Source organism: Macaca fascicularis, chromosome 6 (genome assembly GCF_037993035.2).
Source record: "Macaca fascicularis isolate 582-1 chromosome 6, T2T-MFA8v1.1".
Taxonomy (NCBI): domain Eukaryota; kingdom Metazoa; phylum Chordata; class Mammalia; order Primates; family Cercopithecidae; genus Macaca; species Macaca fascicularis.
Window position 1 is genome coordinate 188,692,642 of NC_088380.1, and position 23,117 is coordinate 188,715,758.

The window sequence follows — 23,117 nt, forward strand, 5'->3', positions numbered from 1 at the left end:
ACCTAAAGACAGGGGTCTAGTCCTCCTTTGACCAGCCCGGAGGTGATTTTCACATTGAATTGCAAGTTCAAAGGAGCAGCTTTAAAAGTTTCTGCCGGGGCTTCTCCCGCCTTTTTTCCCTGCGGCGGGAGAAGTGGATCAAAGCCAGTTGATTAGGGTATTTAGCTGTTCACTAAATTTTTGTGGGTTCGAGTCCCGTTGATCTAGTGAGGGCTTAGCTTAATGAAAGTAATTGATTTGCGTTCAATTGATGCAGAGTAGGTGTTTGCAGTCCTTATGTACTTCAGAAATTAAGTATTTACACTTACTAAGGGCTTTGAAGGCTCTTGGTCTTGTTTAACCTAAATTTCTAGTGGATAGCCAAAATTAGGGCGGAGGCTGGTAGTAAAAGGGTAGAGGCAATGACGAGTGGGGGAATAAGGAGTGTAGGTTTTGTGTTTTCGAATTGCCATATTATTTTTGTGTTGTTGGATGTAGGAAATAGTGTTAGGGAGATGGTATAGATTAGGCGTATAGAGAAATACGGGTTAAGCAGAGTTCTGATAATTATGATAGAGGGGATGAGAAAGTGATTGTTTATTGTGAGTTCTTGAACGGTAATTCATGTAGGTACGAAGCCGGTTAGAGGGGGTAAGCCCCCTAGGGATAGGAGGGTGGATGCTCTTAGTGGTGCTAGACAGGTTGATTTGTTTCAGGTGTGGGATAGTATGAGGGTGGTGGTGTTTGAGTTTAGGTTGAGGGTCAGGAATATGGTAGTTGTTAGGGTGATGTCTATGGTGAAGTAAAGAATTGTGATAGTTGGGTTATATACTAGTGTTCTTATTATTCAGCCTATGTGAGTGATTGAAGAATATCCTAGGATTTTGCGTAATTGTGTTCGGTTGAGACCTCCTCAGCTGCCTACTGTGATAGATAGGGTAGAGGGAGTTAGGAGGATATGGGTGTTGATTGATGGGTGAATTTGGTATATGATTGAGATGGGGGCTAGTATTTGCCATGTAAGGAGGAGTAGGCCAGAAGTTAGGGATGTTCCTTGGGTAACTTCTGGGACTCCAAAGTGGAAGGGGGCTATTCCTAGTTTGATGGCAAGGGCAGCCCAGTGCAGAACACGGTGGTGGTGCTTTCGGTGGGGGTGGGGGTGGGGGTGGGGGTGGGGGTGGTGTGTTTGGGTGTGTGGGTGTGTGGTTGTGTGGGTGTCTTGGGGTGTGTGTGCGTGTGCGCGGGCGCGCGCGCGCGCGCTGTGTTGGGGAGTGGGGTGGGGGATCAAGCGGGGGTCGGGTGGTGGAAAAGCGTGAGAGCTCTGCCGGGGCTGCTCCCAGAGCCTTGGCCGCTGCCCGCACGGCCGCGCATGCGCAGTAGACGGTCCCCCTCCTGGAACCTGGGCCGGCTCTGGAATCCCCGGGATGGATGCTCAGTTCTCCTCGGTGTGGAGTCTCCGGCCGCCGCCGCCGCGCCCAGACCGGGAAGGCAGGAATGCCAGGCTGGTCAGCCCGGAGGGAAAACAGGCCTCTCCACACCGAGCCAGGTGCTCACCGCGAAAGGGAGGCCACCGCCCCGCCCCCGATCCCGTCCCCAACCCCGCGTCCTAAAGCTCCTCCAGCAGAGCCCGGTACTCCTCGTCGCTGAGGAGTAGCGGTTCCAGCAAAGCGGGCTCTCCCACGTCCTGCAGCTCCGTCGGGGCCTCCGTTTCCAGCAAAGGTTGCCCCTGCTGCAGAAACTCGGGGGTCTCCAGGAGCTCATCCAGCAGGCTGCAGGGGAGTGCAGACGAGCGCCCAGGCTCCTGGAGCGGCGGGGAGGGCGCCCGGATGGCTTGCATCTGCTCCTGCCCCGCGGAGGCCTCCGGGGGCGCGGGCCCCGGAGGTGGAGCTGCCCCGACTTGGGGCTCCCACGCCGCCCCGGCGACCTGGGGCCCCTGGCCCCAGCCCCACCACGGACTCCCCTGGGACGTGGGCGGCGCCAGCACACCCTGGCCCTGCGGCTCAGCTCCAGCGGGCCCAGGCTGTCCCACCGAGCAAGGGCCCGGCAGGCTGTGGTGCTGCGGGTCCCGATCCCCCCGCCATTGGCTCGGGCGCGGAGGCCACCCCCGGGGAGTCTGAGGGTGGGAGAGCGCCCCTTCCGGAGTCGCCAGGGCAGCGTAGGAAAAATCCCAATCCCCGCCTGCCGGGGCGGGATGGGAGATCCCTGCTGCCTGCGCAGCCTGGCTGGGCTGCAGCGGGGCGACGGCCCCTGCTCCCTGGCCCACGAAAGCCCCCGGTGGGAGGGTCCAGGGCGCGCAGGGCACGTGGGGGGCGGGAAGCCCCGTTCCCCACGCCCCGGTGTGGGTGGAGGCGACCGGCGAGGGAGCGGGGGGACACCCGCCGGGGGCCGCGTCGCCCGGGCCGCCTGCGTGCGCCGGTGCCCCGCCACCCTGGCCTGGGTGCCTGGCCCTCCGGTTCTGAAACCAAATCTGAATCCGGGACTCCGGGAGGCCCGTCTCTCTGGCCAGTTCTTCCCGGGTGGCGATGCCTGGAAAGCGATCCTGCTGGAAGGCTCGCAGGAGCAGGGCGGTCTGGGACCGGGTGACGGCGGTCCGCTTTCGCCTGCCTTCTTGCGGGCCGCGTTTCCCGGGCCAGGGCCGAGATTCCCGCCGGTGCTGCCTCAGCTGGCGCGATCTCTCGTTCTGAAACCAAATCTGGACCCTGGGCTCCGGAATGCCGATGGCCTGGGCCAGCTCTTCCCTGGTGGCGATGCCCGGGTACGGGTTCCGCTCAAAGCAGGCTCGCAGGGCCTCCCTCTGGCTCGGGGTCCAAACGAGTCTCCTTCGCCGTCCTCGTCCTCGGGCTCCCGCCGGGAGGGCGCCGTCGCCGGGTGTCGGGAGAGCCATCGCGGGGAGACCTGGCCGGAATTTCGCGGACAGACACGGGCAGAGAGAGGCCGGCGGGCTCCAGTGCCCCTCAGTCGGCCCGTGCACGGCGAGCAGGTCCGGCCAGGAGGCCGGCCCAGCCGGCCAGCGGCCCTTATAAAGGCCCACAGGCTCCGCCCCTTCAGGAATGCCGGAGGAGCCCAGGGCAAGCCCGCCCTCGGAAGCCGGGACCCACAGGGCCCAGGTCACTGTGGCCTGGGTATGGGTGGGGCCGGAGAAGCCCCGGAAGTGGGGAGTGGGGTGGGGGGAGTGGTTGATGATTTTTAGGATTGGGTTGGATTTGCGTAGTGGAATCATGGGTGCTTTTGTAGTTGAGGTACAACGATGGTTTTTCGTATCATTGGTTATGGTTGGAGTCCATATGGAAGCAATGACATATGTTTTATCGACATTAAGTGTATTATTGGTTATGGGGTTTGTAGGTTTTTCTCCTAAGCCCTCTCCTATTTATGGGGGTTTAGCGTTAATTGTTAGTGGTGTGATTGGTTGTGTGATTATTTTCAATTATGGGGGGGCTTATATGGGTTTAATGATATTTTTAGTTTATCTGGGGGGTATAATAGTTGTCTTTGGTTATACTACAGCAATGGCCATTGAAGAGTATCCTGAGACATGGGGCTCAGGGCTTGAGGTTCTAGGGGGTCCTTTGGTAGGATTAATGATGGAGGTAGGGCTGGTTTTATGGGTTTTAAGTTTGGATGAAGAAGTGGTGGTGGTTAATTTCAATAATATGGGTAACTGGGTGATTTTTGAGGGGGAGGGGTCGGGGTTAATTCGAGGTGACTGTATTGGTGCGGGTGCCTTGTATGATTACGGGCGTTGGTTAGCGGTGGTTGCTGGTTGAACATTGTTTGTTGGTGTATACATTGTGATTGAGATTACTCGGGGTAATAGGTTATATTATTAGAAGTAGGGTCAGGATAGGGGGGATGAGGAAAGAGAGGAAGTAGAGTTTGATTATGCCTCTCTGGGTGGTTACAGTTGTGGAAGCGGTAATATGTGTTTGTGAGATTATTTCGGGTATAGATTTTTCTAGCCATGTTGAGTCTAATAAGAGGAGGGCTAAGTTTTGACTTATAAGTAGGTTTTGCTAGGGGATCATACGGTGAACTGTGGTGGGGAAGTATCCTAGTATGTTGGAGAATTTGAGTATTTGTGATGGGTTTTTCACTTTTAGTTTGTTGGTTATAAGGGCGAGGTCTAGGGCTGTTAGGAAACCGAGAGCAGTTGCGTCTAGGGCTGAGAGTTTGAGATAGAAGGGTGTTGTTGGCTGGGGGAGTGAGGTAGGGGGGATATTACTGGTGATAAGGAATCCCGTGATTCTACTGCCTATTTAATTGGGTTTAGTAGGGCGGGGTTGTTTTCGTTGATGTTTATTAGGGCTGGGAAGCGGGGTTGTCCTGTTAGGGTAAGGAGAATGGTTCGAGTACTGTAGGCGCTTGTTAGGGAGGTGGCGATGAGAGTAATAAATAGGGCTCAGGCGTTGGTATACGACGTATTTGTGGCTTCGATAATGAGATCTTTGGAGTAGGAGCCTGTGAGGAAAGGCATTCCTGTGAGTGCTAGGTTGCCAATAACTAGGGAAGTTGAGGTGAGGGGCAGTGTTTTAAACAGACCTCCTATTTTTCGAATGTCCTGTTCGTTGTTTAGGTTATGAATAATGGATCCGGAGCACATAAAAAGTACAGCTTTGAAGAAGGCATGGGTGCAGATGTGTAGGAATGCTAGGTATGGTTGGTTAATACCAATGGTGACTATTATTAGGCCTAGTTGACTTGAGGTAGGGAAGGCCACGATTTTTTAAATATCGTGTTGTGTGAGGGCACAGATGGCTCTGAATAGAGTAGTAATGGCTCCCAGGCATAATGTGAGGTTTTGGATTAGTGTATAGTTTTCTATCAAAGGGTGGAAACGGATGAGTAGGAATACTCCGGCAACAACTATGGTGCTGGAGTGAAGTAGAGCTGAGACTGGAGTTGGGCCTTCTATGGCAGAGGGCAGTCGGGGTGAAGGCCAAATTGGGCTGATTTTCCTGTTGCTGCTAGGAGAAGGCCTATTAGTGGAAGGAGGTTTGAGTTGGAGTTTAGGGCTAATATCTGTTGAAAGCCTCATGAGTTGTAATGCAGGAGGAATCGTGTCATAGCTAGGATAAGACCAATGTCGCCAATACGGTTGTATAGGACTGCTTGGATGGCTGCTGTGTTGGCGTCCGCTCGAGCGTGTCATCAGCTAATTAGGAGGAAGGATATTAATTCCTACGCCTTCCCAACCGATGAAGAGTTGGAAAAGGTTGTTAGCAGTAACTGGAATTAGTATGGCAGCGAGGAAGATAAGGAGATATTTGAAGAGTTGGTTAATGTTTGGATCTGAGCTTATGTACCATAGCGAGGATTCTATAATGGATCAGGTGATGAACAGTGCGATTGGAATAAATATTATGGAAAAGTAATCTAGTTTAAAGCTTAGTGTTAGATCTAATGTCTGGGCTGTTATTCAATGTCAACTTCACATGGTTGTTTCTTGGTTGAAGAAAATGTAGAAAGTTGTTGGAAGAAGGCTAGTAATAAAAGCATATGTTACAGTTGTTTTTACATAATTTGGATATGAGCGTGTTTTGTCAGGGTTGATGAGGGTGGCAAAAATTGGAAGAGTTAGGGAGGCGAGGGTTGTTGTTATAACAGGGGTACACACGATTGTTACTTTTATTTGGAGTTGCACCAATGTTTTTGGCTCCTAAGGCCAATGGATAGCTGTTAGTTATCCTTTAAAAGTTGAGAAAGCCGTAATTTTAAGTACGGAGGCATGGATTAGCAGTCCTTGCAGGTTCTCTCGGTAAATAAGAAGTGATAAGCTTCCATAGTTAGGTTCACAATCTAATGTTTTGATTAAACTATATTTACAGGGAGCAAACCCTAGAATGATATTGGGGTTGAGGGATAGAAGAATGATTGGAGCGAGGTGTATAAATACGAACGTATTTTCTCGTGTGAAGGGGGGTTTTATGTTGATTATATGATGTGTAAGTGTTCCTCGCTGCATTGTGATGAACATGTGGAGAGAGTAGAGGGCTGTAATTAGTATGTTGAGTCCTGTTAGTACAATAGTCATATGGGATCAGGAAAATGAGGCTGCGATTACAAAGAGCTCACCTAGTAGGTTGATAGTGGGGGGTAGGGCAAGATTAGTAAGGTTTGCTGTGAACCATCTAAAGGTTATTAATGGGAGTAGGGTTTGAAGTCCTCGGGACAGTAGTAGGATACGGCTGTGGGTACGTTCATAGTCTGAGTTAGCTAGGCAGAAATAGATGGAGGAGGTGAGTCCATGGGCAATTATAAGGATAAAATTATGATGAATGCATGGGCCGTTACAATAACGTTGTAAATATGGTCGTTACCTAGTAGATTGCCGGGTTGACCTAGTTCAGCTCGAAGAAGAAGGCTTAGAGCTGTACCTAGGATTCCAGCTCATGCACCAAATAGTAGGTATAGAGTCCCAATGTCCTTATGGTTTGTTGAAAAGAGTCAACGGTTGATGAGCATAGGTAGAGATAGAGAGAAGGGAAGGGTAAAGTGGCTGAGTAAGCATTAGGCTGTAAACCTAAAGACAGGGGTCTAGTCCTCCTTTGACCAGCCCGGAGGTGATTTTCACATTGAATTGCAAGTTCAAAGGAGCAGCTTTAAAAGTTTCTGCCGGGGCTTCTCCCGCCTTTTTTCCCTGCGGCGGGAGAAGTGGATCAAAGCCAGTTGATTAGGGTATTTAGCTGTTCACTAAATTTTTGTGGGTTCGAGTCCCGTTGATCTAGTGAGGGCTTAGCTTAATGAAAGTAATTGATTTGCGTTCAATTGATGCAGAGTAGGTGTTTGCAGTCCTTATGTACTTCAGAAATTAAGTATTTACACTTACTAAGGGCTTTGAAGGCTCTTGGTCTTGTTTAACCTAAATTTCTAGTGGATAGCCAAAATTAGGGCGGAGGTTGGTAGTAAAAGGGTAGAGGCAATGACGAGTGGGGGAATAAGGAGTGTAGGTTTTGTGTTTTCGAATTGCCATATTATTTTTGTGTTGTTGGATGTAGGAAATAGTGTTAGGGAGATGGTATAGATTAGGCGTATAGAGAAATACGGGTTAAGCAGAGTTCTGATAATTATGATAGAGGGGATGAGAAAGTGATTGTTTATTGTGAGTTCTTGAACGGTAATTCATGTAGGTAGGAAGCCGGTTAGAGGGGGTAAGCCCCCTAGGGATAGGAGGGTGGATGCTCTTAGTGGTGCTAGACAGGTTGATTTGTTTCAGGTGTGGGATAGTATGAGGGTGGTGGTGTTTGAGTTTAGGTTGAGGGTCAGGAATATGGTAGTTGTTAGGATGATGTCTATGGTGAAGTAAAGAATTGTGATAGTTGGGTTATATACTAGTGTTCTTATTATTCAGCCTATGTGAGTGATTGAAGAATATCCTAGGATTTTGCGTAATTGTGTTCGGTTGAGACCTCCTCAGCTGCCTACTGTGATAGATAGGGTAGAGGGAGTTAGGAGGATATGGGTGTTGATTGATGGGTGAATTTGGTATATGATTGAGATGGGGGCTAGTATTTGCCATGTAAGGAGGAGTAGGCCAGAAGTTAGGGATGTTCCTTGGGTAACTTCTGGGACTCCAAAGTGGAAGGGGGCTATTCCTAGTTTGATGGCAAGGGCAGCCCAGTGCAGAACACGGTGGTGGTGCTTTCGGTGGGGGTGGGGGTGGGGGTGGGGGTGGGGGTGGGGGTGGGGGTGGTGTGTTTGGGTGTGTGGGTGTGTGGTTGTGTGGGTGTCTTGGGGTGTGTGTGCGTGTGCGCGGGCGCGCGCGCGCGCGCTGTGTTGGGGAGTGGGGTGGGGGATCAAGCGGGGGTCGGGTGGTGGAAAAGCGTGAGAGCTCTGCCGGGGCTGCTCCCAGAGCCTTGGCCGCTGCCCGCACGGCCGCGCATGCGCAGTAGACGGTCCCCCTCCTGGAACCTGGGCCGGCTCTGGAATCCCCGGGATGGATGCTCAGTTCTCCTCGGTGTGGAGTCTCCGGCCGCCGCCGCCGCGCCCAGACCGGGAAGGCAGGAATGCCAGGCTGGTCAGCCCGGAGGGAAAACAGGCCTCTCCACACCGAGCCAGGTGCTCACCGCGAAAGGGAGGCCACCGCCCCGCCCCCGATCCCGTCCCCAACCCCGCGTCCTAAAGCTCCTCCAGCAGAGCCCGGTACTCCTCGTCGCTGAGGAGTAGCGGTTCCAGCAAAGCGGGCTCTCCCACGTCCTGCAGCTCCGTCGGGGCCTCCGTTTCCAGCAAAGGTTGCCCCTGCTGCAGAAACTCGGGGGTCTCCAGGAGCTCATCCAGCAGGCTGCAGGGGAGTGCAGACGAGCGCCCAGGCTCCTGGAGCGGCGGGGAGGGCGCCCGGATGGCTTGCATCTGCTCCTGCCCCGCGGAGGCCTCCGGGGGCGCGGGCCCCGGAGGTGGAGCTGCCCCGACTTGGGGCTCCCACGCCGCCCCGGCGACCTGGGGCCCCTGGCCCCAGCCCCACCACGGACTCCCCTGGGACGTGGGCGGCGCCAGCACACCCTGGCCCTGCGGCTCAGCTCCAGCGGGCCCAGGCTGTCCCACCGAGCAAGGGCCCGGCAGGCTGTGGTGCTGCGGGTCCCGATCCCCCCGCCATTGGCTCGGGCGCGGAGGCCACCCCCGGGGAGTCTGAGGGTGGGAGAGCGCCCCTTCCGGAGTCGCCAGGGCAGCGTAGGAAAAATCCCAATCCCCGCCTGCCGGGGCGGGATGGGAGATCCCTGCTGCCTGCGCAGCCTGGCTGGGCTGCAGCGGGGCGACGGCCCCTGCTCCCTGGCCCACGAAAGCCCCCGGTGGGAGAGTCCAGGGCGCGCAGGGCACGTGGGGGGCGGGAAGCCCCGTTCCCCACGCCCCGGTGTGGGTGGAGGCGACCGGCGAGGGAGCGGGGGGACACCCGCCGGGGGCCGCGTCGCCCGGGCCGCCTGCGTGCGCCGGTGCCCCGCCACCCTGGCCTGGGTGCCTGGCCCTCCGGTTCTGAAACCAAATCTGAATCCGGGACTCCGGGAGGCCCGTCTCTCTGGCCAGTTCTTCCCGGGTGGCGATGCCTGGAAAGCGATCCTGCTGGAAGGCTCGCAGGAGCAGGGCGGTCTGGGACCGGGTGACGGCGGTCCGCTTTCGCCTGCCTTCTTGCGGGCCGCGTTTCCCGGGCCAGGGCCGAGATTCCCGCCGGTGCTGCCTCAGCTGGCGCGATCTCTCGTTCTGAAACCAAATCTGGACCCTGGGCTCCGGAATGCCGATGGCCTGGGCCAGCTCTTCCCTGGTGGCGATGCCCGGGTACGGGTTCCGCTCAAAGCAGGCTCGCAGGGCCTCCCTCTGGCTCGGGGTCCAAACGAGTCTCCTTCGCCGTCCTCGTCCTCGGGCTCCCGCCGGGAGGGCGCCGTCGCCGGGTGTCGGGAGAGCCATCGCGGGGAGACCTGGCCGGAATTTCGCGGACAGACACGGGCAGAGAGAGGCCGGCGGGCTCCAGTGCCCCTCAGTCGGCCCGTGCACGGCGAGCAGGTCCGGCCAGGAGGCCGGCCCAGCCGGCCAGCGGCCCTTATAAAGGCCCACAGGCTCCGCCCCTTCAGGAATGCCGGAGGAGCCCAGGGCAAGCCCGCCCTCGGAAGCCGGGACCCACAGGGCCCAGGTCACTGTGGCCTGGGTATGGGTGGGGCCGGAGAAGCCCCGGAAGTGGGGAGTGGGGTGGGGGGAGTGGTTGATGATTTTTAGGATTGGGTTGGATTTGCGTAGTGGAATCATGGGTGCTTTTGTAGTTGAGGTACAACGATGGTTTTTCGTATCATTGGTTATGGTTGGAGTCCATATGGAAGCAATGACATATGTTTTATCGACATTAAGTGTATTATTGGTTATGGGGTTTGTAGGTTTTTCTCCTAAGCCCTCTCCTATTTATGGGGGTTTAGCGTTAATTGTTAGTGGTGTGATTGGTTGTGTGATTATTTTCAATTATGGGGGGGCTTATATGGGTTTAATGATATTTTTAGTTTATCTGGGGGGTATAATAGTTGTCTTTGGTTATACTACAGCAATGGCCATTGAAGAGTATCCTGAGACATGGGGCTCAGGGCTTGAGGTTCTAGGGGGTCCTTTGGTAGGATTAATGATGGAGGTAGGGCTGGTTTTATGGGTTTTAAGTTTGGATGAAGAAGTGGTGGTGGTTAATTTCAATAATATGGGTAACTGGGTGATTTTTGAGGGGGAGGGGTCGGGGTTAATTCGAGGTGACTGTATTGGTGCGGGTGCCTTGTATGATTACGGGCGTTGGTTAGCGGTGGTTGCTGGTTGAACATTGTTTGTTGGTGTATACATTGTGATTGAGATTACTCGGGGTAATAGGTTATATTATTAGAAGTAGGGTCAGGATAGGGGGGATGAGGAAAGAGAGGAAGTAGAGTTTGATTATGCCTCTCTGGGTGGTTACAGTTGTGGAAGCGGTAATATGTGTTTGTGAGATTATTTCGGGTATAGATTTTTCTAGCCATGTTGAGTCTAATAAGAGGAGGGCTAAGTTTTGACTTATAAGTAGGTTTTGCTAGGGGATCATACGGTGAACTGTGGTGGGGAAGTATCCTAGTATGTTGGAGAATTTGAGTATTTGTGATGGGTTTTTCACTTTTAGTTTGTTGGTTATAAGGGCGAGGTCTAGGGCTGTTAGGAAACCGAGAGCAGTTGCGTCTAGGGCTGAGAGTTTGAGATAGAAGGGTGTTGTTGGCTGGGGGAGTGAGGTAGGGGGGATATTACTGGTGATAAGGAATCCCGTGATTATACTGCCTATTTAATTGGGTTTAGTAGGGCGGGGTTGTTTTCGTTGATGTTTATTAGGGCTGGGAAGCGGGGTTGTCCTGTTAGGGTAAGGAGAATGGTTCGAGTACTGTAGGCGCTTGTTAGGGAGGTGGCGATGAGAGTAATAAATAGGGCTCAGGCGTTGGTATACGACGTATTTGTGGCTTCGATAATGAGATCTTTGGAGTAGAAGCCTGTGAGGAAAGGCATTCCTGTGAGTGCTAGGTTGCCAATAACTAGGGAAGTTGAGGTGAGGGGCAGTGTTTTAAACAGACCTCCTATTTTTCGAATGTCCTGTTCGTTGTTTAGGTTATGAATAATGGATCCGGAGCACATAAAAAGTACAGCTTTGAAGAAGGCATGGGTGCAGATGTGTAGGAATGCTAGGTATGGTTGGTTAATACCAATGGTGACTATTATTAGGCCTAGTTGACTTGAGGTAGGGAAGGCCACGATTTTTTAAATATCGTGTTGTGTGAGGGCACAGATGGCTCTGAATAGAGTAGTAATGGCTCCCAGGCATAATGTGAGGTTTTGGATTAGTGTATAGTTTTCTATCAAAGGGTGGAAACGGATGAGTAGGAATACTCCGGCAACAACTATGGTGCTGGAGTGAAGTAGAGCTGAGACTGGAGTTGGGCCTTCTATGGCAGAGGGCAGTCGGGGTGAAGGCCAAATTGGGCTGATTTTCCTGTTGCTGCTAGGAGAAGGCCTATTAGTGGAAGGAGGTTTGAGTTGGAGTTTAGGGCTAATATCTGTTGAAAGCCTCATGAGTTGTAATGCAGGAGGAATCGTGTCATAGCTAGGATAAGACCAATGTCGCCAATACGGTTGTATAGGACTGCTTGGATGGCTGCTGTGTTGGCGTCCGCTCGAGCGTGTCATCAGCTAATTAGGAGGAAGGATATTAATTCCTACGCCTTCCCAACCGATGAAGAGTTGGAAAAGGTTGTTAGCAGTAACTGGAATTAGTATGGCAGCGAGGAAGATAAGGAGATATTTGAAGAGTTGGTTAATGTTTGGATCTGAGCTTATGTACCATAGCGAGGATTCTATAATGGATCAGGTGATGAACAGTGCGATTGGAATAAATATTATGGAAAAGTAATCTAGTTTAAAGCTTAGTGTTAGATCTAATGTCTGGGCTGTTATTCAATGTCAACTTCACATGGTTGTTTCTTGGTTGAAGAAAATGTAGAAAGTTGTTGGAAGAAGGCTAGTAATAAAAGCATATGTTACAGTTGTTTTTACATAATTTGGATATGAGCGTGTTTTGTCAGGGTTGATGAGGGTGGCAAAAATTGGAAGAGTTAGGGAGGCGAGGGTTGTTGTTATAACAGGGGTACACACGATTGTTACTTTTATTTGGAGTTGCACCAATGTTTTTGGCTCCTAAGGCCAATGGATAGCTGTTAGTTATCCTTTAAAAGTTGAGAAAGCCGTAATTTTAAGTACGGAGGCATGGATTAGCAGTCCTTGCAGGTTCTCTCGGTAAATAAGAAGTGATAAGCTTCCATAGTTAGGTTCACAATCTAATGTTTTGATTAAACTATATTTACAGGGAGCAAACCCTAGAATGATATTGGGGTTGAGGGATAGAAGAATGATTGGAGCGAGGTGTATAAATACGAACGTATTTTCTCGTGTGAAGGGGGGTTTTATGTTGATTATATGATGTGTAAGTGTTCCTCGCTGCATTGTGATGAACATGTGGAGAGAGTAGAGGGCTGTAATTAGTATGTTGAGTCCTGTTAGTACAATAGTCATATGGGATCAGGAAAATGAGGCTGCGATTACAAAGAGCTCACCTAGTAGGTTGATAGTGGGGGGTAGGGCAAGATTAGTAAGGTTTGCTGTGAACCATCTAAAGGTTATTAATGGGAGTAGGGTTTGAAGTCCTCGGGACAGTAGTAGGATACGGCTGTGGGTACGTTCATAGTCTGAGTTAGCTAGGCAGAAATAGATGGAGGAGGTGAGTCCATGGGCAATTATAAGGATAAAATTATGATGAATGCATGGGCCGTTACAATAACGTTGTAAATATGGTCGTTACCTAGTAGATTGCCGGGTTGACCTAGTTCAGCTCGAAGAAGAAGGCTTAGAGCTGTACCTAGGATTCCAGCTCATGCACCAAATAGTAGGTATAGAGTCCCAATGTCCTTATGGTTTGTTGAAAAGAGTCAACGGTTGATGAGCATAGGTAGAGATAGAGAGAAGGGAAGGGTAAAGTGGCTGAGTAAGCATTAGGCTGTAAACCTAAAGACAGGGGTCTAGTCCTCCTTTGACCAGCCCGGAGGTGATTTTCACATTGAATTGCAAGTTCAAAGGAGCAGCTTTAAAAGTTTCTGCCGGGGCTTCTCCCGCCTTTTTTCCCTGCGGCGGGAGAAGTGGATCAAAGCCAGTTGATTAGGGTATTTAGCTGTTCACTAAATTTTTGTGGGTTCGAGTCCCGTTGATCTAGTGAGGGCTTAGCTTAATGAAAGTAATTGATTTGCGTTCAATTGATGCAGAGTAGGTGTTTGCAGTCCTTATGTACTTCAGAAATTAAGTATTTACACTTACTAAGGGCTTTGAAGGCTCTTGGTCTTGTTTAACCTAAATTTCTAGTGGATAGCCAAAATTAGGGCGGAGGTTGGTAGTAAAAGGGTAGAGGCAATGACGAGTGGGGGAATAAGGAGTGTAGGTTTTGTGTTTTCGAATTGCCATATTATTTTTGTGTTGTTGGATGTAGGAAATAGTGTTAGGGAGATGGTATAGATTAGGCGTATAGAGAAATACGGGTTAAGCAGAGTTCTGATAATTATGATAGAGGGGATGAGAAAGTGATTGTTTATTGTGAGTTCTTGAACGGTAATTCATGTAGGTAGGAAGCCGGTTAGAGGGGGTAAGCCCCCTAGGGATAGGAGGGTGGATGCTCTTAGTGGTGCTAGACAGGTTGATTTGTTTCAGGTGTGGGATAGTATGAGGGTGGTGGTGTTTGAGTTTAGGTTGAGGGTCAGGAATATGGTAGTTGTTAGGATGATGTCTATGGTGAAGTAAAGAATTGTGATAGTTGGGTTATATACTAGTGTTCTTATTATTCAGCCTATGTGAGTGATTGAAGAATATCCTAGGATTTTGCGTAATTGTGTTCGGTTGAGACCTCCTCAGCTGCCTACTGTGATAGATAGGGTAGAGGGAGTTAGGAGGATATGGGTGTTGATTGATGGGTGAATTTGGTATATGATTGAGATGGGGGCTAGTATTTGCCATGTAAGGAGGAGTAGGCCAGAAGTTAGGGATGTTCCTTGGGTAACTTCTGGGACTCCAAAGTGGAAGGGGGCTATTCCTAGTTTGATGGCAAGGGCAGCCCAGTGCAGAACACGGTGGTGGTGCTTTCGGTGGGGGTGGGGGTGGGGGTGGGGGTGGGGGTGGGGGTGGGGGTGGTGTGTTTGGGTGTGTGGGTGTGTGGTTGTGTGGGTGTCTTGGGGTGTGTGTGCGTGTGCGCGGGCGCGCGCGCGCGCGCTGTGTTGGGGAGTGGGGTGGGGGATCAAGCGGGGGTCGGGTGGTGGAAAAGCGTGAGAGCTCTGCCGGGGCTGCTCCCAGAGCCTTGGCCGCTGCCCGCACGGCCGCGCATGCGCAGTAGACGGTCCCCCTCCTGGAACCTGGGCCGGCTCTGGAATCCCCGGGATGGATGCTCAGTTCTCCTCGGTGTGGAGTCTCCGGCCGCCGCCGCCGCGCCCAGACCGGGAAGGCAGGAATGCCAGGCTGGTCAGCCCGGAGGGAAAACAGGCCTCTCCACACCGAGCCAGGTGCTCACCGCGAAAGGGAGGCCACCGCCCCGCCCCCGATCCCGTCCCCAACCCCGCGTCCTAAAGCTCCTCCAGCAGAGCCCGGTACTCCTCGTCGCTGAGGAGTAGCGGTTCCAGCAAAGCGGGCTCTCCCACGTCCTGCAGCTCCGTCGGGGCCTCCGTTTCCAGCAAAGGTTGCCCCTGCTGCAGAAACTCGGGGGTCTCCAGGAGCTCATCCAGCAGGCTGCAGGGGAGTGCAGACGAGCGCCCAGGCTCCTGGAGCGGCGGGGAGGGCGCCCGGATGGCTTGCATCTGCTCCTGCCCCGCGGAGGCCTCCGGGGGCGCGGGCCCCGGAGGTGGAGCTGCCCCGACTTGGGGCTCCCACGCCGCCCCGGCGACCTGGGGCCCCTGGCCCCAGCCCCACCACGGACTCCCCTGGGACGTGGGCGGCGCCAGCACACCCTGGCCCTGCGGCTCAGCTCCAGCGGGCCCAGGCTGTCCCACCGAGCAAGGGCCCGGCAGGCTGTGGTGCTGCGGGTCCCGATCCCCCCGCCATTGGCTCGGGCGCGGAGGCCACCCCCGGGGAGTCTGAGGGTGGGAGAGCGCCCCTTCCGGAGTCGCCAGGGCAGCGTAGGAAAAATCCCAATCCCCGCCTGCCGGGGCGGGATGGGAGATCCCTGCTGCCTGCGCAGCCTGGCTGGGCTGCAGCGGGGCGACGGCCCCTGCTCCCTGGCCCACGAAAGCCCCCGGTGGGAGAGTCCAGGGCGCGCAGGGCACGTGGGGGGCGGGAAGCCCCGTTCCCCACGCCCCGGTGTGGGTGGAGGCGACCGGCGAGGGAGCGGGGGGACACCCGCCGGGGGCCGCGTCGCCCGGGCCGCCTGCGTGCGCCGGTGCCCCGCCACCCTGGCCTGGGTGCCTGGCCCTCCGGTTCTGAAACCAAATCTGAATCCGGGACTCCGGGAGGCCCGTCTCTCTGGCCAGTTCTTCCCGGGTGGCGATGCCTGGAAAGCGATCCTGCTGGAAGGCTCGCAGGAGCAGGGCGGTCTGGGACCGGGTGACGGCGGTCCGCTTTCGCCTGCCTTCTTGCGGGCCGCGTTTCCCGGGCCAGGGCCGAGATTCCCGCCGGTGCTGCCTCAGCTGGCGCGATCTCTCGTTCTGAAACCAAATCTGGACCCTGGGCTCCGGAATGCCGATGGCCTGGGCCAGCTCTTCCCTGGTGGCGATGCCCGGGTACGGGTTCCGCTCAAAGCAGGCTCGCAGGGCCTCCCTCTGGCTCGGGGTCCAAACGAGTCTCCTTCGCCGTCCTCGTCCTCGGGCTCCCGCCGGGAGGGCGCCGTCGCCGGGTGTCGGGAGAGCCATCGCGGGGAGACCTGGCCGGAATTTCGCGGACAGACACGGGCAGAGAGAGGCCGGCGGGCTCCAGTGCCCCTCAGTCGGCCCGTGCACGGCGAGCAGGTCCGGCCAGGAGGCCGGCCCAGCCGGCCAGCGGCCCTTATAAAGGCCCACAGGCTCCGCCCCTTCAGGAATGCCGGAGGAGCCCAGGGCAAGCCCGCCCTCGGAAGCCGGGACCCACAGGGCCCAGGTCACTGTGGCCTGGGTATGGGTGGGGCCGGAGAAGCCCCGGAAGTGGGGAGTGGGGTGGGGGGAGTGGTTGATGATTTTTAGGATTGGGTTGGATTTGCGTAGTGGAATCATGGGTGCTTTTGTAGTTGAGGTACAACGATGGTTTTTCGTATCATTGGTTATGGTTGGAGTCCATATGGAAGCAATGACATATGTTTTATCGACATTAAGTGTATTATTGGTTATGGGGTTTGTAGGTTTTTCTCCTAAGCCCTCTCCTATTTATGGGGGTTTAGCGTTAATTGTTAGTGGTGTGATTGGTTGTGTGATTATTTTCAATTATGGGGGGGCTTATATGGGTTTAATGATATTTTTAGTTTATCTGGGGGGTATAATAGTTGTCTTTGGTTATACTACAGCAATGGCCATTGAAGAGTATCCTGAGACATGGGGCTCAGGGCTTGAGGTTCTAGGGGGTCCTTTGGTAGGATTAATGATGGAGGTAGGGCTGGTTTTATGGGTTTTAAGTTTGGATGAAGAAGTGGTGGTGGTTAATTTCAATAATATGGGTAACTGGGTGATTTTTGAGGGGGAGGGGTCGGGGTTAATTCGAGGTGACTGTATTGGTGCGGGTGCCTTGTATGATTACGGGCGTTGGTTAGCGGTGGTTGCTGGTTGAACATTGTTTGTTGGTGTATACATTGTGATTGAGATTACTCGGGGTAATAGGTTATATTATTAGAAGTAGGGTCAGGATAGGGGGGATGAGGAAAGAGAGGAAGTAGAGTTTGATTATGCCTCTCTGGGTGGTTACAGTTGTGGAAGCGGTAATATGTGTTTGTGAGATTATTTCGGGTATAGATTTTTCTAGCCATGTTGAGTCTAATAAGAGGAGGGCTAAGTTTTGACTTATAAGTAGGTTTTGCTAGGGGATCATACGGTGAACTGTGGTGGGGAAGTATCCTAGTATGTTGGAGAATTTGAGTATTTGTGATGGGTTTTTCACTTTTAGTTTGTTGGTTATAAGGGCGAGGTCTAGGGCTGTTAGGAAACCGAGAGCAGTTGCGTCTAGGGCTGAGAGTTTGAGATAGAAGGGTGTTGTTGGCTGGGGGAGTGAGGTAGGGGGGATATTACTGGTGATAAGGAATCCCGTGATTCTACTGCCTATTTAATTGGGTTTAGTAGGGCGGGGTTGTTTTCGTTGATGTTTATTAGGGCTGGGAAGCGGGGTTGTCCTGTTAGGGTAAGGAGAATGGTTCGAGTACTGTAGGCGCTTGTTAGGGAGGTGGCGATGAGAGTAATAAATAGGGCTCAGGCGTTGGTATACGACGTATTTGTGGCTTCGATAATGAGATCTTTGGAGTAGGAGCCTGTGAGGAAAGGCATTCCTGTGAGTGCTAGGTTGCCAATAACTAGGGAAGTTGAGGTGAGGGGCAGTGTTTTAAACAGACCTCCTATTTTTCGAATGTCCTGTTCGTTGTTTAGGTTATGAATAATGGATCCGGAGCACATAAAAAGTACAGCTTTGAAGAAGGCATGGGTGCAGATGTGTAGGAATGCTAGGTATGGTTGGTTAATACCAATGGTGACTATTATTAGGCCTAGTTGACTTGAGGTAGGGAAGGCCACGATTTTTTAAATATCGTGTTGTGTGAGGGCACAGATGGCTCTGAATAGAGTAGTAATGGCTCCCAGGCATAATGTGAGGTTTTGGATTAGTGTATAGTTTTCTATCAAAGGGTGGAAACGGATGAGTAGGAATACTCCGGCAACAACTATGGTGCTGGAGTGAAGTAGAGCTGAGACTGGAGTTGGGCCTTCTATGGCAGAGGGCAGTCGGGGTGAAGGCCAAATTGGGCTGATTTTCCTGTTGCTGCTAGGAGAAGGCCTATTAGTGGAAGGAGGTTTGAGTTGGAGTTTAGGGCTAATATCTGTTGAAAGCCTCATGAGTTGTAATGCAGGAGGAATCGTGTCATAGCTAGGATAAGACCAATGTCGCCAATACGGTTGTATAGGACTGCTTGGATGGCTGCTGTGTTGGCGTCCGCTCGAGCGTGTCATCAGCTAATTAGGAGGAAGGATATTAATTCCTACGCCTTCCCAACCGATGAAGAGTTGGAAAAGGTTGTTAGCAGTAACTGGAATTAGTATGGCAGCGAGGAAGATAAGGAGATATTTGAAGAGTTGGTTAATGTTTGGATCTGAGCTTATGTACCATAGCGAGGATTCTATAATGGATCAGGTGATGAACAGTGCGATTGGAATAAATATTATGGAAAAGTAATCTAGTTTAAAGCTTAGTGTTAGATCTAATGTCTGGGCTGTTATTCAATGTCAACTTCACATGGTTGTTTCTTGGTTGAAGAAAATGTAGAAAGTTGTTGGAAGAAGGCTAGTAATAAAAGCATATGTTACAGTTGTTTTTACATAATTTGGATATGAGCGTGTTTTGTCAGGGTTGATGAGGGTGGCAAAAATTGGAAGAGTTAGGGAGGCGAGGGTTGTTGTTATAACAGGGGTACACACGATTGTTACTTTTATTTGGAGTTGCACCAATGTTTTTGGCTCCTAAGGCCAATGGATAGCTGTTAGTTATCCTTTAAAAGTTGAGAAAGCCGTAATTTTAAGTACGGAGGCATGGATTAGCAGCCCTTGCAGGTTCTCTCGGTAAATAAGAAGTGATAAGCTTCCATAGTTAGGTTCACAATCTAATGTTTTGATTAAACTATATTTACAGGGAGCAAACCCTAGAATGATATTGGGGTTGAGGGATAGAAGAATGATTGGAGCGAGGTGTATAAATACGAACGTATTTTCTCGTGTGAAGGGGGGTTTTATGTTGATTATATGATGTGTAAGTGTTCCTCGCTGCATTGTGATGAACATGTGGAGAGAGTAGAGGGCTGTAATTAGTATGTTGAGTCCTGTTAGTACAATAGTCATATGGGATCAGGAAAATGAGGCTGCGATTACAAAGAGCTCACCTAGTAGGTTGATAGTGGGGGGTAGGGCAAGATTAGTAAGGTTTGCTGTGAACCATCTAAAGGTTATTAATGGGAGTAGGGTTTGAAGTCCTCGGGACAGTAGTAGGATACGGCTGTGGGTACGTTCATAGTCTGAGTTAGCTAGGCAGAAATAGATGGAGGAGGTGAGTCCATGGGCAATTATAAGGATAAAATTATGATGAATGCATGGGCCGTTACAATAACGTTGTAAATATGGTCGTTACCTAGTAGATTGCCGGGTTGACCTAGTTCAGCTCGAAGAAGAAGGCTTAGAGCTGTACCTAGGATTCCAGCTCATGCACCAAATAGTAGGTATAGAGTCCCAATGTCCTTATGGTTTGTTGAAAAGAGTCAACGGTTGATGAGCATAGGTAGAGATAGAGAGAAGGGAAGGGTAAAGTGGCTGAGTAAGCATTAGGCTGTAAACCTAAAGACAGGGGTCTAGTCCTCCTTTGACCAGCCCGGAGGTGATTTTCACATTGAATTGCAAGTTCAAAGGAGCAGCTTTAAAAGTTTCTGCCGGGGCTTCTCCCGCCTTTTTTCCCTGCGGCGGGAGAAGTGGATCAAAGCCAGTTGATTAGGGTATTTAGCTGTTCACTAAATTTTTGTGGGTTCGAGTCCCGTTGATCTAGTGAGGGCTTAGCTTAATGAAAGTAATTGATTTGCGTTCAATTGATGCAGAGTAGGTGTTTGCAGTCCTTATGTACTTCAGAAATTAAGTATTTACACTTACTAAGGGCTTTGAAGGCTCTTGGTCTTGTTTAACCTAAATTTCTAGTGGATAGCCAAAATTAGGGCGGAGGTTGGTAGTAAAAGGGTAGAGGCAATGACGAGTGGGGGAATAAGGAGTGTAGGTTTTGTGTTTTCGAATTGCCATATTATTTTTGTGTTGTTGGATGTAGGAAATAGTGTTAGGGAGATGGTATAGATTAGGCGTATAGAGAAATACGGGTTAAGCAGAGTTCTGATAATTATGATAGAGGGGATGAGAAAGTGATTGTTTATTGTGAGTTCTTGAACGGTAATTCATGTAGGTAGGAAGCCGGTTAGAGGGGGTAAGCCCCCTAGGGATAGGAGGGTGGATGCTCTTAGTGGTGCTAGACAGGTTGATTTGTTTCAGGTGTGGGATAGTATGAGGGTGGTGGTGTTTGAGTTTAGGTTGAGGGTCAGGAATATGGTAGTTGTTAGGGTGATGTCTATGGTGAAGTAAAGAATTGTGATAGTTGGGTTATATACTAGTGTTCTTATTATTCAGCCTATGTGAGTGATTGAAGAATATCCTAGGATTTTGCGTAATTGTGTTCGGTTGAGACCTCCTCAGCTGCCTACTGTGATAGATAGGGTAGAGGGAGTTAGGAGGATATGGGTGTTGATTGATGGGTGAATTTGGTATATGATTGAGATGGGGGCTAGTATTTGCCATGTAAGGAGGAGTAGGCCAGAAGTTAGGGATGTTCCTTGGGTAACTTCTGGGACTCCAAAGTGGAAGGGGGCTATTCCTAGTTTGATGGCAAGGGCAGCCCAGTGCAGAACACGGTGGTGGTGCTTTCGGTGGGGGTGGGGGTGGGGGTGGGGGTGGGGGTGGTGTGTTTGGGTGTGTGGGTGTGTGGTTGTGTGGGTGTCTTGGGGTGTGTGTGCGTTTGCGCGGGCGCGCGCGCGCGCGCTGTGTTGGGGAGTGGGGTGGGGGATCAAGCGGGGGTCGGGTGGTGGAAAAGCGTGAGAGCTCTGCCGGGGCTGCTCCCAGAGCCTTGGCCGCTGCCCGCACGGCCGCGCATGCGCAGTAGACGGTCCCCCTCCTGGAACCTGGGCCGGCTCTGGAATCCCCGGGATGGATGCTCAGTTCTCCTCGGTGTGGAGTCTCCGGCCGCCGCCGCCGCGCCCAGACCGGGAAGGCAGGAATGCCAGGCTGGTCAGCCCGGAGGGAAAACAGGCCTCTCCACACCGAGCCAGGTGCTCACCGCGAAAGGGAGGCCACCGCCCCGCCCCCGATCCCGTCCCCAACCCCGCGTCCTAAAGCTCCTCCAGCAGAGCCCGGTACTCCTCGTCGCTGAGGAGTAGCGGTTCCAGCAAAGCGGGCTCTCCCACGTCCTGCAGCTCCGTCGGGGCCTCCGTTTCCAGCAAAGGTTGCCCCTGCTGCAGAAACTCGGGGGTCTCCAGGAGCTCATCCAGCAGGCTGCAGGGGAGTGCAGACGAGCGCCCAGGCTCCTGGAGCGGCGGGGAGGGCGCCCGGATGGCTTGCATCTGCTCCTGCCCCGCGGAGGCCTCCGGGGGCGCGGGCCCCGGAGGTGGAGCTGCCCCGACTTGGGGCTCCCACGCCGCCCCGGCGACCTGGGGCCCCTGGCCCCAGCCCCACCACGGACTCCCCTGGGACGTGGGCGGCGCCAGCACACCCTGGCCCTGCGGCTCAGCTCCAGCGGGCCCAGGCTGTCCCACCGAGCAAGGGCCCGGCAGGCTGTGGTGCTGCGGGTCCCGATCCCCCCGCCATTGGCTCGGGCGCGGAGGCCACCCCCGGGGAGTCTGAGGGTGGGAGAGCGCCCCTTCCGGAGTCGCCAGGGCAGCGTAGGAAAAATCCCAATCCCCGCCTGCCGGGGCGGGATGGGAGATCCCTGCTGCCTGCGCAGCCTGGCTGGGCTGCAGCGGGGCGACGGCCCCTGCTCCCTGGCCCACGAAAGCCCCCGGTGGGAGAGTCCAGGGCGCGCAGGGCACGTGGGGGGCGGGAAGCCCCGTTCCCCACGCCCCGGTGTGGGTGAAGGCGACCGGCGAGGGAGCGGGGGGACACCCGCCGGGGGCCGCGTCGCCCGGGCCGCCTGCGTGCGCCGGTGCCCCGCCACCCTGGCCTGGGTGCCTGGCCCTCCGGTTCTGAAACCAAATCTGAATCCGGGACTCCGGGAGGCCCGTCTCTCTGGCCAGTTCTTCCCGGGTGGCGATGCCTGGAAAGCGATCCTGCTGGAAGGCTCGCAGGAGCAGGGCGGTCTGGGACCGGGTGACGGCGGTCCGCTTTCGCCTGCCTTCTTGCGGGCCGCGTTTCCCGGGCCAGGGCCGAGATTCCCGCCGGTGCTGCCTCAGCTGGCGCGATCTCTCGTTCTGAAACCAAATCTGGACCCTGGGCTCCGGAATGCCGATGGCCTGGGCCAGCTCTTCCCTGGTGGCGATGCCCGGGTACGGGTTCCGCTCAAAGCAGGCTCGCAGGGCCTCCCTCTGGCTCGGGGTCCAAACGAGTCTCCTTCGCCGTCCTCGTCCTCGGGCTCCCGCCGGGAGGGCGCCGTCGCCGGGTGTCGGGAGAGCCATCGCGGGGAGACCTGGCCGGAATTTCGCGGACAGACACGGGCAGAGAGAGGCCGGCGGGCTCCAGTGCCCCTCAGTCGGCCCGTGCACGGCGAGCAGGTCCGGCCAGGAGGCCGGCCCAGCCGGCCAGCGGCCCTTATAAAGGCCCACAGGCTCCGCCCCTTCAGGAATGCCGGAGGAGCCCAGGGCAAGCCCGCCCTCGGAAGCCGGGACCCACAGGGCCCAGGTCACTGTGGCCTGGGTATGGGTGGGGCCGGAGAAGCCCCGGAAGTGGGGAGTGGGGTGGGGGGAGTGGTTGATGATTTTTAGGATTGGGTTGGATTTGCGTAGTGGAATCATGGGTGCTTTTGTAGTTGAGGTACAACGATGGTTTTTCGTATCATTGGTTATGGTTGGAGTCCATATGGAAGCAATGACATATGTTTTATCGACATTAAGTGTATTATTGGTTATGGGGTTTGTAGGTTTTTCTCCTAAGCCCTCTCCTATTTATGGGGGTTTAGCGTTAATTGTTAGTGGTGTGATTGGTTGTGTGATTATTTTCAATTATGGGGGGGCTTATATGGGTTTAATGATATTTTTAGTTTATCTGGGGGGTATAATAGTTGTCTTTGGTTATACTACAGCAATGGCCATTGAAGAGTATCCTGAGACATGGGGCTCAGGGCTTGAGGTTCTAGGGGGTCCTTTGGTAGGATTAATGATGGAGGTAGGGCTGGTTTTATGGGTTTTAAGTTTGGAT

At 53.2% G+C, this 23,117-nt stretch overlaps 4 protein-coding genes across 4 annotated transcripts; all 4 read right to left on the reverse strand.

Annotated features, from left to right (window-relative positions):
- Positions 1-1,585: 1,585 nt before the first annotated feature.
- Positions 1,586-2,917, reverse strand: LOC135971172 (double homeobox protein 4C-like). The gene has a single exon (XM_065545990.2). The coding sequence runs from the start codon at positions 2,861-2,863 to the stop codon at positions 1,586-1,588; it is 1,278 nt and encodes a 425-aa protein (XP_065402062.1). The 5' UTR covers positions 2,864-2,917.
- Positions 2,918-8,094: 5,177 nt separating this feature from the next.
- On the reverse strand, positions 8,095-9,426 carry LOC135971173 (double homeobox protein 4C-like). The gene has a single exon (XM_065545991.2). It carries the CDS (start codon positions 9,370-9,372, stop codon positions 8,095-8,097), a length of 1,278 nt encoding a protein of 425 aa, XP_065402063.1. The 5' UTR covers positions 9,373-9,426.
- Positions 9,427-14,603: 5,177 nt separating this feature from the next.
- LOC135971174 (double homeobox protein 4C-like) lies at positions 14,604-15,935 on the reverse strand. The gene has a single exon (XM_065545992.2). It carries the CDS (start codon positions 15,879-15,881, stop codon positions 14,604-14,606), a length of 1,278 nt encoding a protein of 425 aa, XP_065402064.1. The 5' UTR covers positions 15,882-15,935.
- Positions 15,936-21,100: 5,165 nt separating this feature from the next.
- Positions 21,101-22,432, reverse strand: LOC135971175 (double homeobox protein 4C-like). Its single transcript, XM_065545994.2, has one exon. It carries the CDS (start codon positions 22,376-22,378, stop codon positions 21,101-21,103), a length of 1,278 nt encoding a protein of 425 aa, XP_065402066.1. The 5' UTR covers positions 22,379-22,432.
- Between the last annotated feature and the right edge of the window lie 685 nt (positions 22,433-23,117).